This window comes from Parasteatoda tepidariorum, chromosome 11, assembly GCF_982258835.1.
Source record: "Parasteatoda tepidariorum strain Cologne lab strain chromosome 11, Ptep-v5.0, whole genome shotgun sequence".
NCBI lineage: Eukaryota > Metazoa > Arthropoda > Arachnida > Araneae > Theridiidae > Parasteatoda > Parasteatoda tepidariorum.
The window spans coordinates 76,440,730-76,459,119 of record NC_141765.1 but is presented as its reverse complement, the minus strand read 5'-3'; the positions used below and the strand labels follow the sequence as shown (position 1 = coordinate 76,459,119).

Here is an 18,390-nt window from a genome sequence, read left to right as displayed (position 1 = left end):
AACTTACGTGTTGCAATTTTTTTACGCGATTTAAAAATCGTACTAGCAATTCCTATTCACTCAATTTAAAAATCCAATATCGCGATTTGTATTCTCGTGAGTATAAAATCCGACGTCGCGATTCGTATTCACGCATTTTTAAATCCAATTTTGCGATTCGTTATCACGCAGTTGTAATATCAGATATCGTTTTTCGTATTTGTTCTCTATTTAAAAATTGCGATTCGTTTTCACGTGATTCTTATTTACGCGATTTAAAAATTCAATATCGCAATTTGTATTTTCGTGTTTTTAAATCCAATTTTGCGATTCGTTATCACGCAGTTGTAATATCAGATATCGTTTTTCGTATTTGTTCTCTATTTAAAAATTGCGATTCGTTTTCACGCGATTCTTATTTACGCGATTTAAAAATTCAATATCGCAATTTGTATTTTTGTGTTTTTAAAATCCAACAGCGCGATTCATATTCACGTGATTCTAAAATCCAAAATCGCGATTCATATTCACGCGATTTTAATATCCAACCGCACGTTTCATAATCACGCGATTTTAAAATCCAATATCGTGATTCATATTCACGCGATTTTAAAATCCTAAATCGCGATTCATATTCACGCAATTTTAAAATCCAGTATCGTGGTTTGTATTCACGCGATTTTAAAATCCAATGTGGTTTGTATTTTCGTATTTTTGAAATCCAACGGTACAATTCATATTCACTTGATTTTAAAATCCAAAATCGCGATTCATATTCACGCGATTTTGAAATCCAATATCGTGATTCATATTCACACGATTTTAAAACCCAATATCGCTATTCTTGAAAGAAGTAGAAGTAAGTTTTCTCTTGAATTAGTTTCTGTAAGGATGTGATATATTTTTCATTAGTAAGTAATTTAATAGCCGCGCCTTCCTATAATTGCTTAATTTTTTTTAATATGTTAGTTTTCAAAATTTTAAAATTATTTAAGAAAAATTTAAAGTTAACTGTCTAAATGCTTCTGCCACTTTAAATATTGAATAAAAATCTCCCAGCATTGTTTAAAGTTGCTTTTATAAATCTCAGTATCATTAGGAGGGGGGAGCACTCTCCCTCCCTCTTCCCAGTGACCTGCATTGTAAAAGTTCAGCTTTTTTATTTTCGTACACTTTCATGCCTGAAATTATAGGGAGCAATTTCAAAAAAACCATAGCTAGCTGTGATTATTTAGTAATAGGCTTTGATGAAAGTCTAAATAAAATAGCTCAGGAACAACAAATGGACGTAAGTGTTCGACTTTGGAATAAAGATACAAATAAAGTCCAGACATGATATTTGACATCAGTATTTCTTGGTCATTTGACAGCATAGGATTTGTTGGATAATTTCAAAGAAGCCCTTACCCAATTTTCCATCAATAAAAATAAAATAATTCAAATATCTATGGATGGACCTAATGTCAACCATAAATTTCTTAATGATCTTGAAAAGAACTTTAGGAAATGTCGCAAGATCCTGTGCTGTTAGATATAGGTAGCTTTGGATTGCATACAATCCATTGTGGGTTTAAACATGCAATAAAGTCTACAGGGTGGAATGTAGTGAACTTTTTATGGGCACTATACTACATTTTTAAAGATGTACCATCACATAGAGCTGATTTCATATATTTCACTGGATGTGAAGAATTTCCGAAGAAATTTTGTGCAATCCGATGTAGAAGTTGCTGAGAGGGCATTAGAAATGTTGCCTCATATTTTCGAATTTGTAAAAGCAGCAAAGAAGGAGAAAAAAATCTATGTTGGCTCAAAAAATTTCAGTGTACTCTCGGAGTGTATCAAAGACAGTTTCTTTGCTGAAAAATTGGCACTTTTCCAGTCATTAGCTGCTTTTATTGAACCATTTCTCACAGAATTTCAGAGTGATGCTCCATTAGCTCCTTTACTTTTCTCTAATTTAACATCAATTTTAAGATCTCTTCTTGATAAGTTTGTGAAACCCGATATTTTAGTGGAGAACTCTTCAAAATTAGGAAAAATAGATTTGTCATTGGCAGATAATCTGCTTCCAATCAACAAAGTTGCTCTCAGTTTTGCAGTTAGGGATGAAATAAGGAAAATAAAAGATTCTTCACCTTCTGAAGAATTTTCATTTAGGTGAGAATGTGCAATTGCTTATAAAAAATTCTGTGAAAAGATTTTAGAAAGATCACCTTTAAAATTCCAGTTAATAAGGGGGCTATTTTGTCTTGATCCTGGTGTAATTCTAAATACAGCAATTGCTGAAAAATGGCTTTCATCTTGCCTTTCAATGTTGGTATTTAGCAATTGGATATCAGGTATCAGTGTGAAAGATAGTTACAAAACGTTCATTCGGAATCCTCTAGTTAAGAAAGAAATGGAGCAATTTGAGAAGAGGGAAAAACGACTGGATAATGTTTTCTTCTCTCTATTTGAAGTTTGCAATGCACCAGAAAATTTACGTTCATTTGTTAAAGTTTCTCCTCATATTGTCACACGGAAGTGCTTTTATAGAAAGGGGCTTTTCTATTAATTCAGATTGTTTAATAGAAAATCAGCATGAAGATAGTTTAGTTGCTCTAAGCCAAATTCATGATGGTGCTATGGATGCTGGTGGTGTTGACAATATAACTGTGACGAAATCCATGATAAACAACGGAAAACAGTCTCATACACGTTATATGGAAGTATTAGAAAAAAGGAAGGAGGCAACAGAAGAAGAAAAAAAAGGTTATGTTAGAAAAGAAGCAAAATGAAAAATTAAAAAAAGAATTGCATGCTAAAAAACAAAAATTAACAGCTGATTTTTATTTAGAAACTTCTTTAATTAATGAACAATTAAAGGCTATAAGAAATTAATTTTTAAAAGCTTTCAATTATTCACTTGTTGAGCTATTTATACTGTACAATTTGATTAACTCCACTTTTTGAAACATCTCAAACTTAAGTGTCAAAGAATATATTAATATATATATAAATAGGTATATTTTTTATATTTATATTTAAAATAAGTTTCCCAGATAATATAAATGAACAACATTATATGACTAAATATTTTTGTCTTTTCATATATTGATAATTTATTTCACAAGTAATTTCGATCTCAATTCTAAATTTTTAGTTTAATGGAGTTGATCAATTTGTGTAATAAACTATTTATATAACAACTTTTTATTTTATACAAAATAAGGTTTCTAAAATTCCTTGAAATGTAGATTTTTATCTTTATAATTTTTATAAACTATTATTAATTTTTAAGTTTATTTTTATGGTTGAGTATACAGCAGTTATTTTTTTATATGTAAATTTTATGGCTGCTATTTCAATAATCTATATTTTGAGCAGAAATATGTTATTAATATACATTTTTTGGTGCTAGAAATGCCTAACTTTTTACACCTGTTTTATCAGAGAACATTTACACTTTTTTCCTCATTTTAATGTGTCATCAGATCTTGTAAATGTGTATCCACATTTGTAAAAGAAATTCATACAACACATTTTAAATGCAACAAAGCTGTATACATAATTTTTTTTTTACTGTATATTGGTGTATAACTAATAAATTTATGAAGTCTCGTTAATGCTGCGTTGTGGTATCTGGAATTTCAGAAATTTACTCTGGAAAGTCTGGAAAACTCAGAAAATTTTTTTTGGTCTGGAGAATGGCCACCCTGTTCTATTTTCTCTAATTTTTTATACTTTTATTTTCTTTCTTGGTATTTTTATTGCAATCATTAACCAGGATTTCAGGAAAACTGTGTAAGGACAAATTGTTGTTATAATCAGAAAAGGTGATCAGTCTTCTCAGATTTTACATTACAACCCGTTTAACGCAATTTATCACTAAGTGAAACCCATAACAAAGCTTTCAAATTTAATATGGTATTAAGGTGAATCAGTTTTTAAAATTTGACTGACCTAGCGATTTTCCTTATTTTTAATCTGAAGTGCAAGCTTGGTTAATTTGCAAATTACCTTTTATTTCTTTTTTTTTTTTTATATCTTTCTTTTTGGACATAAATTTTTATTTTTATTTTTTCAAAATTTTAGTTTGGAGATTTTTTTTTAACCCGGCAGAAGGCGCGCTCACAATATTACGCGAGCAGGCGCGGTGGGTCCAATGGACCCTTTCTTACTTTTTAACGGTTTTAGGACAATGAATTGATAGCATTTATTCTTAAATAATAACATCAAGTAGATAAACAGTGAGACAATATGTTTCTAAGGTTTGTAGGAGAAATTTATTTATATTTTAATAAAAAAAACTTACATTTTAAGCACATACATCACACACTGTAATTGAATGTTCATTGCATACATTCTTCTGACATTTGGCACAACATGTTTTGGTCTTCCTGTCTTTTGAGGAGGAACAAATGTAACACCTTTTTTTGGTATTGCACTTTTGTTTCTTTTGTGGCGGCTCTACGTCTTCCGCAGGAAAATGTTGCAGTTTTTCTTTCAGCTTTTTGGGTATGGATGGTTGAACCCTCCGTTCTTGAATATGCTCTTTTATAAGAGCCATGGCAATTTCTTTCAAGAAGGCTCTTCTATTTTTATATGCAGTGGGCGGATTTTTCGTTGACAGCAATAAGACTCTTGCATTTATTGCTGCTGTGTTCAAAATTGAAAAAAATACAACCATAGGCCATCTCTTGCTTATTCTTGCAGTAGAATATGATACGGACATTTCATCGACGACATCTACTGCACCTTTTGTGATGTTATAAAAAGTAATAATTTCTGGCTTTTTTGCGTCACCACTGGAAATATCTATTGTTCCATCATTGTGCATTGTTGATAGCAGGTTAACGCACTTATTCTTCTTAGGAACATATGACACTAATGTCATATTTTTCTGGAATCCAAATAATGAGGAGTGTATTTCTTTTTGTTTTCCAGTAACAAATTCGATCGGTAACTCCCGTTTATTTTTTTTTACAGTTCCAACCATTGTGATTTTTTTCTTCAATAAATCCTGTGCCAAACTATAACTTGTATACCAGTTATCTGTTATTACATTTCGCCCAGAATTATTGAGTTTTTGTGTCAATCTCTTAACGATATCGTTGGGAGAATTACTGACTTCATATGAACCTTTTGGCTGAGTCCCGGCATATATTTCCAAGTTCCAAGTATAGAATGTTCTGGAATCAACCAGGGCGTATATTTTAATCCCGTATTTTGCCGGTTTATTTGGGATGTATTGCCTGAAAGAACATCTTCCTCTAAATGGTTCAAGTTTTTCGTCTATTGTTACATATTCTCCGACATAATAGAATTTTTGACAGTTTGCAACAAATGTTTCAAAGCAATCTCTGATAGGTGCAAGTTTGTCAAGTTTTCTTCTTTCCTGTCTATCTCTTACATCGTCAAACCTCAAGCATCTTAATAGAAATAGAAATCGTTTGTACGACATAGTGCTGTGAAATATATCAAGTCCAGTTCCATCTGTTGCCCAAAGATCAAGGACATTTACATGGGAAGATTTATGCACTCCACAAAAATACAATAGTCCGATAAGTGCTCTAATTTCATTCAGAGTCGTTTTTCTTGCATCCCGCTCTCTTTGAAAATTGTCAGCAATCCTATCAATGTATATATTCGTAAAATCCACTACTTTGTTTAGCATCTCTTCATTTATCAAAAGTTTCCACGATTCAATAGGAGACAATAGATTTTTGGCTTCTCCGACATTTCCTGGCAATCTAGTTATTATGTTGACGGCCGGGGTTCGCACATTTTGTCGATATGGCGTTTTTTTCCACTTCGTAATTTTGTCTTTTCCAACAAAATATTCGTTCTCTCCGGTGCCTGTACTATCATCGGACTCTAATTCTTCCTCCGAAGACGATTGATGCTCACTAAAATTATCATTTTGCTCGTTTTCACTTATAATTTCATCATCATCTTCATTTATTGATTCTTCATCAGTTGAAACTTCCGCCAGTAATGTTTGCAATCGCTTCATTTCCTCATCGTAACTCAAATAGCGAGACATTTTTTTTATAATACACACTCCACATAAACGATCTCACTGAAATATCTTCCTATGACTAGTCACTCGAACAGGCGCGCTGGGTCTGTCAGACCCTATTATCGAAAAATAACAACAATAATGAATAGTGGAATGTAGAAATTTCATTCGGCGGAAAGAAGTTGACCTTGAAGGCAGCTACTGCGGACTTGGACCATTTTGAAGAAAAGGGGGTATTTCTACGGTTTGAGTTTGGGGCGACGGGGTCTCTTGGACCCGGCGCGCGTGCTGGCGGGTTAAAAAAAAAAATTTGTGTGGAGATCTTAATTGGTAAATTAATTTGTCACAATTGTGTGTTAGGAAATTATAATATTTTCATTTCTATTTTAAATGTGTTTTTGAAGTGTATTTGGTTATTAATACTTTTCAATTTGTATTTGGTCATTTTCCTATCTCTATGCTGGAATTAAAGCTCAGAGATAAAGAAACGATTTGTTTATGGAAATAATTGAGCTATGAACTAATTACCAATGTTGGACTCAAGCATTAATGTCTGGTTTCACATTTCAATTCAAATTCTAAAAACGAGTACTTTATTCATTTTCCGAGTTATTTGTATTAGTTTTAACATTTCTTGATTTAATTTCTGCCACACTGTAATTGCATTCATATACTAAAATTGAATTTCAATAATTATTGTAGTTGCATTAAGAAGAGAAAAATATTTTAATGGCATTTATATCTTAACCCTAAACACCATAGTAAAACAAAAATATAAATTCAACCAATCAATAAATCATAGAAATTGTAACACATAAAACAATAAATATGAAAATAATTTCTTCAAACATTTTTTATGCCAATCAAAACAATCAATTCACTGAAAATAAAAATTTCTCAATGAAAAAAATTTCAACAGTAAATACGATAAATGTATAAAAAGTAGTTTCACTTTGAAACATCAAGTTTGAGAAAAGAAATTAAAATCATAATTTATGATTTTTGTTCATTTACATGAGTGCTTTTTTCTTTATTAATCAATAAAAATTCAAGAAATTGTTTTATGAGAATTGTAAAAATTTTACTGATTTTTAAAAATGAACTAGTCTGTGCATTTTGTAAAATCTGTACCTTATAAGCATAATTTTTTAATATTTTAAGCTGATCGGACCCTGGAAACACAAATTATTATTCAATATTTTCATCTTGTAACAACTTAATAAAATAAAATATGAAAAGTAAAATAATGAAATATGGAAGCATTAAATAATTAATAATTTCTTGTTAAAATTTATTGGTGTTTCTTTATTTCTATTCTGAATCATAATGTTTATTGATTTTCTAGTAAGCTACTTGTATGCATCAGCAATAAATATATGTAACAACATTTAAAATAATTAAAAGTAAAAAACTTAATTTTAGAGATATATACAATAATTCTTAAAATGTGTTCAAGTTGGCACAAAATGCTTTTAAAATTAGAATTTGAAACTTAGGTTTGCAATGAATACACAGCTTTTCTGTTGAAAGAACTTTCTTATTTGCAGACAATTTTTGTGATTTTCTACTAAACTGAGATTGGGTAACTTTACTTTGAAACCCTACTGCTTAATGTTCTGAATCTGCTTAATGTTCACAGCAATGTTTTACACAAAATGTTACATTTATTGTTTACACACATCTGTTTTCATTGAGTTTGTTGCAGCATATCCTTTGTGCCATAAAATTCTTCAATGAATTCAGTCCTATTTCTTTTATTTGCAGCCTGATTATTCTTCCATTGCAAAACATTGTAATCTTTGGCGAAATTACAACGACATTGAAGATTCTTGGGCAAGTGTTTTATCTATTATAGATTTCTATGCTGCTCATCAAGATGAATTAATTGCAGCTGCTGGACCTGGTCATTGGAATGATCCAGATATGGTACTAACTCTTAAGTATTAATTTAATATATTTTCTTTTTTAATTTCTAGAGAAGATATTTGTATATACAGTGAAACCTCTCGAGAGCGACCACTCTATGTTCCACAGTAAAATGGTCATTAATGGAAATTGGTCTTTCTTAGGGGCTACTTCCATTGACTTCAAAATGATATCAAAGGTGCATGATTTTTGGCAAGAAATCAGTGTAATTGTTTTGGTGCAAAATCTTTCTTATGTTGGCGTCACGACAACCGGGTCAATGAATAAAATTAAGCTTTAATAAAAATGACCTTTACTAATATAATTATGTGTGAAAACAAATTTACCAATTATGAATGATAGAACTATTTTAAATAATTACACAATTATGTTTTTTGTTTGTTTAAGCTTGCGTTTAATCATAAAAATTAGGTAGCTTTAAGGCTGTTTTTTTGAGATGATCAGTTTTTCTAAAATAACTTAATTTCTAATTAACTAACTAAAATTTAACTTTCTACTCTAAAAAGAAATCATTGATAGCATCGTCTTGAGTGCACTCTGACTGCAACATAAGGTTGTAGATCTCTTTCAGAGATTGTCAAAAAGAACTCTAAATAAGAGCACATTACAAATATTACAAATGCATTTGGATTTACTTATGTGTATTGTTAACATTTTTTGTGTATCCTAATTTAACCTTTTCTGCATTTTGTGTAGATTGCCCTGTTGCAAGGGGAGGTTTTTGATGGTCTCTCCTAAAGGTTTTCTTCAACATAAAGTCTATGAAAAAAATTTTGTGTCTCCCAAAAATGCTCACAAATACAGGAGGTCATTACATAGAGGTGGTCCTTCCTGGGGCTTTACTGTATCTATAAATATATGACTTGTGTATATAATACATGGGTGTGTATATATACATTACGCTACAATAATAGAAGAGACACTTTCAGTTTTAAAATAATTTTGTAAAATTTAGTTTAAATATGCGTGGAGATATGAGAATATTTATTAAAAACTAATCATTTTTGTCTTGTGTTTTTTTTGCTATAACTTTGAAAATATTCAATAAAATTAAGCAAAATTTTTGCAGCAAATTTTAATTAATTACAAAATTAATATCTGAGGAAAATTTGCTAAAGATTGCCCTGATTTGAGCATTTAAAGTAGTTTATTCATACTACAGATTGTTTGTTCATACTACGGGGGGAAAATTAAAAGAAAAAGTGTTTTCATAGTTTTATAGTGAAGTGAATCAGATTTTGTGACTTATGAAAAAAATTTGCTTTGAATAAGGGATTTTATACAAAATTTAATTTTGTATAATATTTGTTATATATACATTATATATATTTGTTATATATTGTATAATATGTTGCATGTTTTGTATCATTTTGTATTTAGTTTTGTATAACAATAATAAATGATAACACCTTAGAATAATCATCTGGACACCAAAATGTGATGGTATAAGGAAAGAAAACATACTCTTACCGGGGAGGATCCTCCATAATGCCCGTGTCATTTTTAATAAATCTTGTCTTGTTTAATAGTGCGAAATAAAATTTATGGAACATCCTTTTTTTAGAACTTTCTTTAAAAAATATATATTTATAAATTACTTAAAAAATTGCTAGAAATTTCTTAAATTTTTGAGATATTCAAATCAGACTTACTGCATTAGTTACTAAATATGATTCACTACAAAATTGTGAAAAAAGCTTTTTAAATTTTTCTGCTCATTCATAGTATGAAAGAACTACTTTAAATGCTCATATTTTGCTCAATTTTTAATGAATTTTAAAATGTGTTATTTTCTAAAATGTGTTATTTAATTTCTTTGAATGTTTTTGAAGTTTTAGCAATAAAAGATAAGACAAAAAAAAACTTTTATATAAATGTTCATATATCCATAAATATTTATTCTAAGTTTACAAAATTTCATGCAAATATTTCAAGTTACAACCAAAGTAATTGATGCAAGCTACAAGTCTATTACTATATTTTCTAACATAGATTGCTCAAAAATACTCGTTTCATTCATAATATATTACTGGACCCTCGAACATCTGAAAGCTTTAAAATTTATTGATTAGTAAAGGAAATCAATCTAGACCAGGGATGAGCAAACTACGACCCGCTGGAAGGTTTTGTCCGGCCCGCGGATAGAATTTTAACTTGTCGATCCATAGCGAATATATACAATATGCATCCATTTTCTTGTCTACTTTGTTTAAAGCAATTTTTGTTATTTTTTTTCTTAACAAAGTACTGATGACCTTTTTACTTTTTCTATTTTTTTCTATAAAACATAAATTGATGGAAATAGCTAGCAAAGATAGCTTCAATTGGTAAAATGTAGAAAGCAGAAGTTCTTTATAGAATAACCGTAAATTGGCGCCAACGAGCGTTTGTCTTTCTCGGGGAACAGACATACTGAATCTAATATAGGTGAATTGTACTTCACATGTGGCAGACTGCTCATTTTAAGCTCATACGAGCAGATTTTTCTGCCGGGGCGAGTTCTAACATAATTTATTGCATATGGAAAGATTGCACACATATATTGTTATTGTAAATAATGGAAGTTATTAAAAGTATCAAATAACTAGTACTTGTTTGAGTTATTTGTAAAATTTTTTAACCCCAAAATGGCAACCAAAAACACAAAGAGTACAGATTCAGAGTACAGTGCGCTCAATGATGAATGGACTTGGAAATATTTTTTTACAGTTGTAAAAGATAAACCAGTATGTCTTATCTGCAATGAAGCTCTAGCAGTTTTTAAAGAATAAAACATTAACCGACATTTTACAGTCAAGCACAGGAATGTAAACTACGAAGCAATCTCTGAATGTGAAAAAATGCCTTAAATGAAAAGTCTTAAAGAATTATCAGGCTGACAAAAGTTTTCAAAAAGATAAACAGTCCAAGAAGCATCTACGAATGCAAGTTACATTGTAGCATACAATGTTGCTAAAAATAATAAATCTTTCGGTGATGGGGAGTTTGTTAAACAGTGTATACTCCAAGTTTGTGACGTTTTATGTCCAGATATGAAAAATAATTTTGAGGCTGTAAGCTTATCGCCAAAAACAGTAACTTCTAGAATCGAAGCCTTAGAGTCAAAAATTGCACAATTTATATTTTTCTCAATAGCTATGGATAAAAGCACTGACATATTTGATACTGCTCAATTAGTGTTATTTATAAAAGCTGTTGATGAGAACTTTGAAATTACCGAGGGACTGGCATGCATGCGTTCTTTAAAGGGAACTATAATGAGATGTGATATTTTTCATGAGTTTCAGGAAATACTTTTAAATTTGAAAGTGCCTGCATTTTTCAGAAATCTTTTTTGTCATACGAACAACTTGAATACTATGATGCAAAGGAAAAATCAATTGAGCGATGATATCTCGGCCTGTCTCAAAGCTTTTAAGCTGAGGCTTAATTTGTTTCCCGGGCATCTAACTAAAAACGATTTGTCTTATTTCTCGAGGTTAAATTCAATACCCTCAGTAAATAAGGAAAAGCATAAGAATTGTGAATCGCTAGAGAAAACTCCATTTTCAGTTTCAGAGCCATTCAAACAGAATTAGATATTTTTACCATGCCTTTCAACATAAATTGTGAAACAGTGAGGTCGGATTTGCAGCTTTGAATTAATTGAGTTGCAATCTAACAATCATTTGAAGCAGTTGTTTCTAAATATACCAAAGTTTGAAATCATTACCAAAATTTAATATCTCATGCCGAGAAAATCAGTGCTATGTTTGCTTCATCTTATGTATGTGAACAAGTGTTTTCAACTATGAACCTTAGAAAAAATAATTTCAGAAGTAGACTAACAGTCAAGTATTTAGCCTTAAAATAAGTAGATCTCACTTCAAACCTCAATCTTTGATCTCACTTCAAACCTCAATCTTTGATCTCCCCTTTTGGAATGAATCTGAAAAGAGACTTTTTATATTTGGTTGTACTCATCATAGAAACATTAACCTGAATATTGGCTAACCTACTCTGAATAAAAAATGTATTTACTAAAAGTAATATGAGTATGGCAGTAAAATTCCCAATTTTTTTTAAGATTATAGGTGGCAACTTTGGCTTGAGTTATGAAGAAGCACGATCTCAGCTTGCATTATGGGCGATCATGGCTAGTCCTTTGTTAATGTCGAATGATTTGCGAAGTTTAAAGCCTGAGTTCAAAGAATTACTTTTGAATAAAGATATACTTTCTATTAATCAGGATACCCTTGGATTAATGGGAAAACGTATATATAATGTAAGTAGTCTACTTCTCTTTATCCTCACCGTAATTGATATTTTGTGAGGATGCATATATATATATCTGATAGTTGATTTTTACTATCTTATAATTTTATATAAATGATGTAATAAGTTTCTATATTTGGCTCATGACATATCCTCTTTATAGTTAATATTATAATTATATAATTCTTACTATATAATTTCTAATTATAGCTTTAGTTGTTCCTTATTGTATAGATACAACTCCTCTTAAAAAGAAATTTTTGCCAATTTAAGAATATCTTAACAAGCTTATTTAAAGTACAAAAGCAATATTGCGAAATAAATAGATTAAAAGTTTTGTATTAAATGTTATATTTTTCAAGTAGCGTTGAATGATTATTGATCTATTAAACACAATAACAGGCTTACTGATGGACTAAGGAAAAGTTTTGAAATATTAATAGGTAGGTTAGTTTAAAATATTAATAGATAGTAGGATAATTTTTATATGCGGTTAGAAAAACTAACTAAATTTAATAAAATCTTAACCTAGTGAGATTTCATAAAGAAGATTCACACTTTCTTTATTTTTAGATTTAGTTAAATAAAAGGATATAACTTTTATAATTAAAATATCTTATTCCAAATTTGTTCCCAGCAGAAATCAATCACCATAAAATTGTGGAAATTTATAAATGACTATAAAGGGATGACAAATCTTTTTATTGATTAGGGTTCAAATGCACCAAGAATATTGGGAAAACTAGAAATTGTTTGTGAAATATTGAGATTGAAAAGAAAGTCAAGGAATTGTCGGAGAAAAACTTTATTTTACCCCGAAAACTGGGAACCATCTAATTTATATTTTCTAACTATCCATTCATTTTTTTTAAAATGGAAAATCTTAACGTATTGCATTTTTATAGTTTTTTTTTTATTCTCTTTTTAATTTCCTCCCTTCTATCCTTAAAAACATTCGTCAGTTAATTTAATATGACTAAAATCCAAATAAATACAAATTATTTGTATTATATTTTTATTAATTTAGCTTTTTTTAAGATGATTTAATTATGGAAAGTTATTTTATTGATTAATAAGTTCTACTTTTATTTTTCATTTTCTTGCAACTTTGTTTAATATCTGAAGATAATTTATTTATTTATTTTGTAGCTAAGGAATAAAAATATTAAGTTTTTATCATTTATTATTTTTTTATTTTTGTTTGTTGCTAAAAAGCATTGTTTTTAGTTATTTATTCTATTTGACTTAATTAAATAAATATGGATTATTGGCATATTTACTAGTTTCTTTTTAGGATTTTTTGATAAATTGGTGTTAAAAATATATATTTTTTAAAAATTATTTTCTTTTTAAGTTAGTATTACTCAATTAAGTTTTACAATCTTATTGGTTCTTATTTTTCCCATAACTAATTTTTTGATTGGTGCTAATACATTACCGTAATTTCGTGGAGAAACGCCGCCCTGGTATATACGCCGCTCCCTCAAAAATCGATTGACAGAAAAAAGCTTTTCACCGGACACGCCGCACCATCGTACACGCTGCGCCGAATTTTTAACAATTAAAGAATTTTGAACTTAATGCAGGTATTGATTAAAGACTTAACACATGCTCTAAATATGCACATGTATATAATTTAAATAGTTAAATAAATAAAAGGATATTAAATATTAAAAAAAAAATGGAAACAATCCTAGTATATAACATAGATTTTAATAATTTTCTAAGTGAAATTAAGCATTTTCTAATTTTAAAGTGAAGTAACCATTAAAATATAAATAAAATAATTAATATATCATAAACCATTAAAATAAGTATGAAATTTTTTAAAAATTAAACGATTTTACTTTTAAATTAACAATCCAAAATCCTGTTTTAGAAATAAACGATAAATCCAAACAATTTTTGTTCAAAGAAAAAGTTAAAAATAATTTATTTAGATATCACGTATCACTATATATTCATATCACTGCACTTAAAAATTCCTCAAACTTAGAACTCTCTGTATCAGAGCAAATTGGGTTTACTATTTAATTGTTTATTTCGGGTTAATCTCCGTCACTTTCGGTTTCGTTTGTCCGGGATGATTTCCGCTTATTTGAAGCCATTTATCACAGTTTCTTTTTCTCTTTTAATTGCTGACAGCTTAAACGCAGCAGTATAATTTTTCCTCTTAATGGGAGGCATTTAAAATGGATAACTTAAATACAAGTTATGTTAAAACAAAATGAAAATAGTATAAACGAAACAAAAATATTAACGAAAGAAAAATATTAAAATATTAATAAAACAAAAACGCATCAGAACTGAAGATAAAACGATAAAAAAACGTAATAATAATAAGCTGAGAAAGATGATCGAAATCAGACAGAATTAATTATTTGAAAATATAGAAAACATTAAAATTAAAAAGTTCTTTGGTAGAAGATGTATAGACCAAAAGACAGCATATGTGGAATGCTCAAAAATCGAGAAAAGTACACATGTTTTTCAAAATTCTAAAACTTCGTCAAAAAAAGTCAAATCAATCTGAAATTTTCAGAGCTTACATAGAACGGTTCAAATAACTATTTTCCATTAACAGAAAGTACAAAAAAAAATTTCCGCAAGTTTGGCAAGTGTTCAAACTTAAAAAATTTTTTCACTATAAAAACAACCCATGAGGAAAAGCTGGATTCAGTTCGCAAAAAGCAAAGTATTGCAATTTGATCATTTGTAACTAACTGTAGAGGGTTCACTTTAGAACATATCAAATTTTCATGCAATTTGAATGATTTTTTGCAGTTCTATGAACATTTGAATTTAGACCTTTTCTTTGTAGATTTCAAAATTTTCGCAAACTTTTGACCAGTAGTGTATATTTATCATGAAATCAGCACAAGTTGATAGCAATAAATTAAAGACTCAAATGTGTGATTTAAAATTTTTGTGCAAATAAGCAGTAAGAATCTTCTGTAAATTATTAAAAAGTATATCGTTTTTCATCTCTGATCTCTTTTTTTTTTTGGTAATAATTGCTACAAGTTTTAACTTTGTTTTTAAAATCCAGATGTCTTTCATTGCTCAGCTATTACTATTAATCATCTCATGATTTGTTTTAAAATTCAATATTATTACACACACGAAGCTCGAATCCCACTTTCAAGAAATAACTCTGTGGAACGCTCAGTTTGTGCTGATAGTATCGTTAATCTACACAGTGTTTCAATTGTTTTTTGACACGGTGTTTGAATTTTTACATTAAGGAAAATTCCATCATTTTTTATGCAATTTTATTACAGGCGAATTTCAAATTGCACATTTAATAATTTACTTTTAATATGAGGATTTTGTTGTTCTTTCAATTGTTTGGCAGTTTTTGCTTGCACTGCTGATTTCTGTGCGGTTTTTAAATTTCCAGTATTTTTCAGTTGATATTATTTGTTTATAGTGTGCAAAAAAAAAAATGGACCACTCTGAATAACTTTTGAACTAATGATCAAATTCAATCTTAATGGTTTGAAAGGGTGGATTCAAAAATGCTAATTAATTAGTGCATGTGATATTTTAAGTCACGAAATCAGACACTAAAACATACTTTCTCTGAATAAACATACCTTTTTTTTAATGAATTCACATTTCTGACCCCCAAAATATAGGGGGTAGCTGCAATCTGGGAAATATGGTAGTTTAGTCGAATTTCATAGTTTGGTCAGGAGAGTTTTCCGAACTTTGAACCCCTTATTGTTAATTTTACTTTTTGCGTATTTCAACATATCTCGAGAGCTGTTTAAACAAACTGAAAAATTTTTGCACACAATTATAAAATTTGTTTATTCAAAGATAATTTCATGTGAAATACAACTTTTACTAAATATTTATTATTTATTTAATAATAGTCGAAACATTTTGGATTGTAAGGTCTACAAATTTTTACATCATTTTAAAGAATGCAATTTTAAATGGCAAAATACAAAATTTTAAAGAAATTTCTAGAGTAGTTCCTGAGAAATTGAATTTTAAAAATTTGATTTGTCAGGAACTATTCAACCAATCTTGTTCAAATTTTGTATTTTGTTATTTAAAATTGTATTCTTTAGAATAATTTTTTATATCTTACAATTCAAAATTTTTTCGACTAGCATTAAATAAAATAATAAAAAATAGTATTTACTAAAAGTTATATTTAACATGAAATTATCTTTGGATAAGCAAATTTTATAATTGTGTTCAAAATTTTTTTATTCCCTTAAAAATTTCTGATACAGTGAAATATACAAAAAATAAAATTAAAAGTTAAATCGTCAAGGAGTCCAAACTTTGAACTGTTCTCCTGAAAAAATTTTTGGGACCATATTTTCCAGATTGCTGCTACCCTCTATATTTTAAGGGCCAAAAACTCAAATCCGTCGAAAAAAAGGTTTGTTTATTTAGAGAAAGTACCTACATTTTTTTGTCTGATTTTGTAACTTAAAATATCGTCTGCAGTATTTTACCAGCATATTTGAGGTCATCCCCTCGAATCATTAGGATCGAGTCGTAGAATGTGAAGATCGGATTATTAGATCAAAAGTTATTCAGAGTGGTATATTTTTTTATTATTTATTTATGCAGTGTTCACTGGTACATTAAAAATCCAAATTTGTCCGGAATAAAATAGTTACAATGAAACGTCTAAATATATACTACTGTCTAATGATTAAATATTATAAACAATATCTGAAAATCACATGTGTATTGACGGAAAGAGTTATTAAATTCAATAAAAATAGTTATTTTATATCAGATCATTTATTTTAGCAATTACTTTCGTTGAACTAATTGTTGAAACTATATTAATATTAAAATGAAAAAAATAATAATGTTAATCAGTAATTTAAATAAATGATTGTAATGTAGAGAAGCAAAATAAAATATTAAAAATAAATGCATTCTTGTAATAAAAATAAAATTAAAATAGTTAAAAATAAAAGTAATATATTAGAATTTTGAAAAAAGACAATAATAGTAGTAACCTCTGTCATTCCATTGCAGAATAGAGATTTCATCGCTTCCTTAATCTACCAGAATGGAATTCAAAATCATTTTGCACTGGAATTTAATTCAAAGCAAAATCTAGAGTTTGTAATACACCAAACTGATAATTACAGATTTATGATGTCACAAGTGCATCATTCAAACCGAAATTAAAATCCAGGAAACTTGTAATAGGGTCTCTCGTCCTACTTTACATTCATGCTTTAAGCTAAAAACTTAAGTGAATTTGGTGCGATGCAATTAAAAGTTAGTTTCTGAAAGTTAGCATATCTCGGTTTCACTTTTATTTTGCTCAATTTATTTTCAGTGTCTAAAAAATTAATTTGTGACAAAATAGGTTATAGTGTCATATTTATGGTTCTTCCTAATATCTTGACATACAATTATTTTAATGTAGGTAAACAATGTTGAAATTTGGACCAGACCAATTAATCCCATTGGCACAAGTGTTTCCTACTCATATGCTGTTGTGTTTTTCAATCGTCGAACATTAGGTGGACCAGTGAAACTTAGTGTAAACTTGGCCTCAATTGGACTGAAAAATGTACACTGTTATGAAATACGTTTTGTATTCAGCAATGACATTAATGAAAAACTCTGTCCATCAGATAATGTAACTTCAAGTGTTAATCCTTCAGGTGTGAACATGCTGATTGCTAAGAGCTTATAGTCATATCCCCAAATAGTATGCATGTAATATCTGCCAACATGATTGATATTTTTTGTTGTTAGAATCATGATTTTGCTGATTATTTTTCAACTTTTTATTTATGGATTGAAGAATAAGAATCCAGATTTCCTGTATATTAGAAGCAGTTTTTATTTAATAATGTAAGAATAACAATCTAGAATTTTCCCTGTGTATAAAAAAACAAAACAAAAAAAAGAACAAAAAAAACAAATTCAGCATAAAAATATTATATTTAATCAAAGTTGTAGGATAGTGAAAGATGTTCAAAAACTTCGCATATAAAATCTCTTTTTAGTCAAAAGTAGTTTATTAATTACAAAACTGATATACTAATATACAAAAGTAGTTTATAAATTTATTACTCCAGAGGTGATTATGCACCGGAAAAAAAATCCGGATTTCTGGATTTTTCCCTAACTGCGCTCAGGAAGTTTCCAGAAATCTTAGGTCCAGAAGTTTCAAGAAATTGATCACATTTATGTATAAAAATTCTTGTATATTTTGTTTAAAAATATTAGAA

At 28.8% G+C, this 18,390-nt stretch overlaps 1 protein-coding gene across 2 annotated transcripts in view; it reads left to right on the top strand.

Annotated features, from left to right (window-relative positions):
* LOC107457045 (alpha-N-acetylgalactosaminidase) overlaps positions 1–17,983 on the top strand; it is a 65,799-nt gene extending 47,816 nt beyond the window's left edge. For both annotated transcript variants that reach the window (XM_016075083.5, XM_087155002.1), the window contains exons 6-8: positions 7,748–7,909; positions 11,976–12,173; positions 17,577–17,983. In XM_016075083.5, the coding sequence (XP_015930569.1) occupies positions 7,748–7,909; positions 11,976–12,173; positions 17,577–17,849 (633 nt within the window). In that variant the 3' untranslated portion in view covers positions 17,850–17,983. The remainder of the gene's footprint in view (positions 1–7,747; positions 7,910–11,975; positions 12,174–17,576) is intronic.
* The last annotated feature ends 407 nt before the right edge of the window (positions 17,984–18,390 follow it).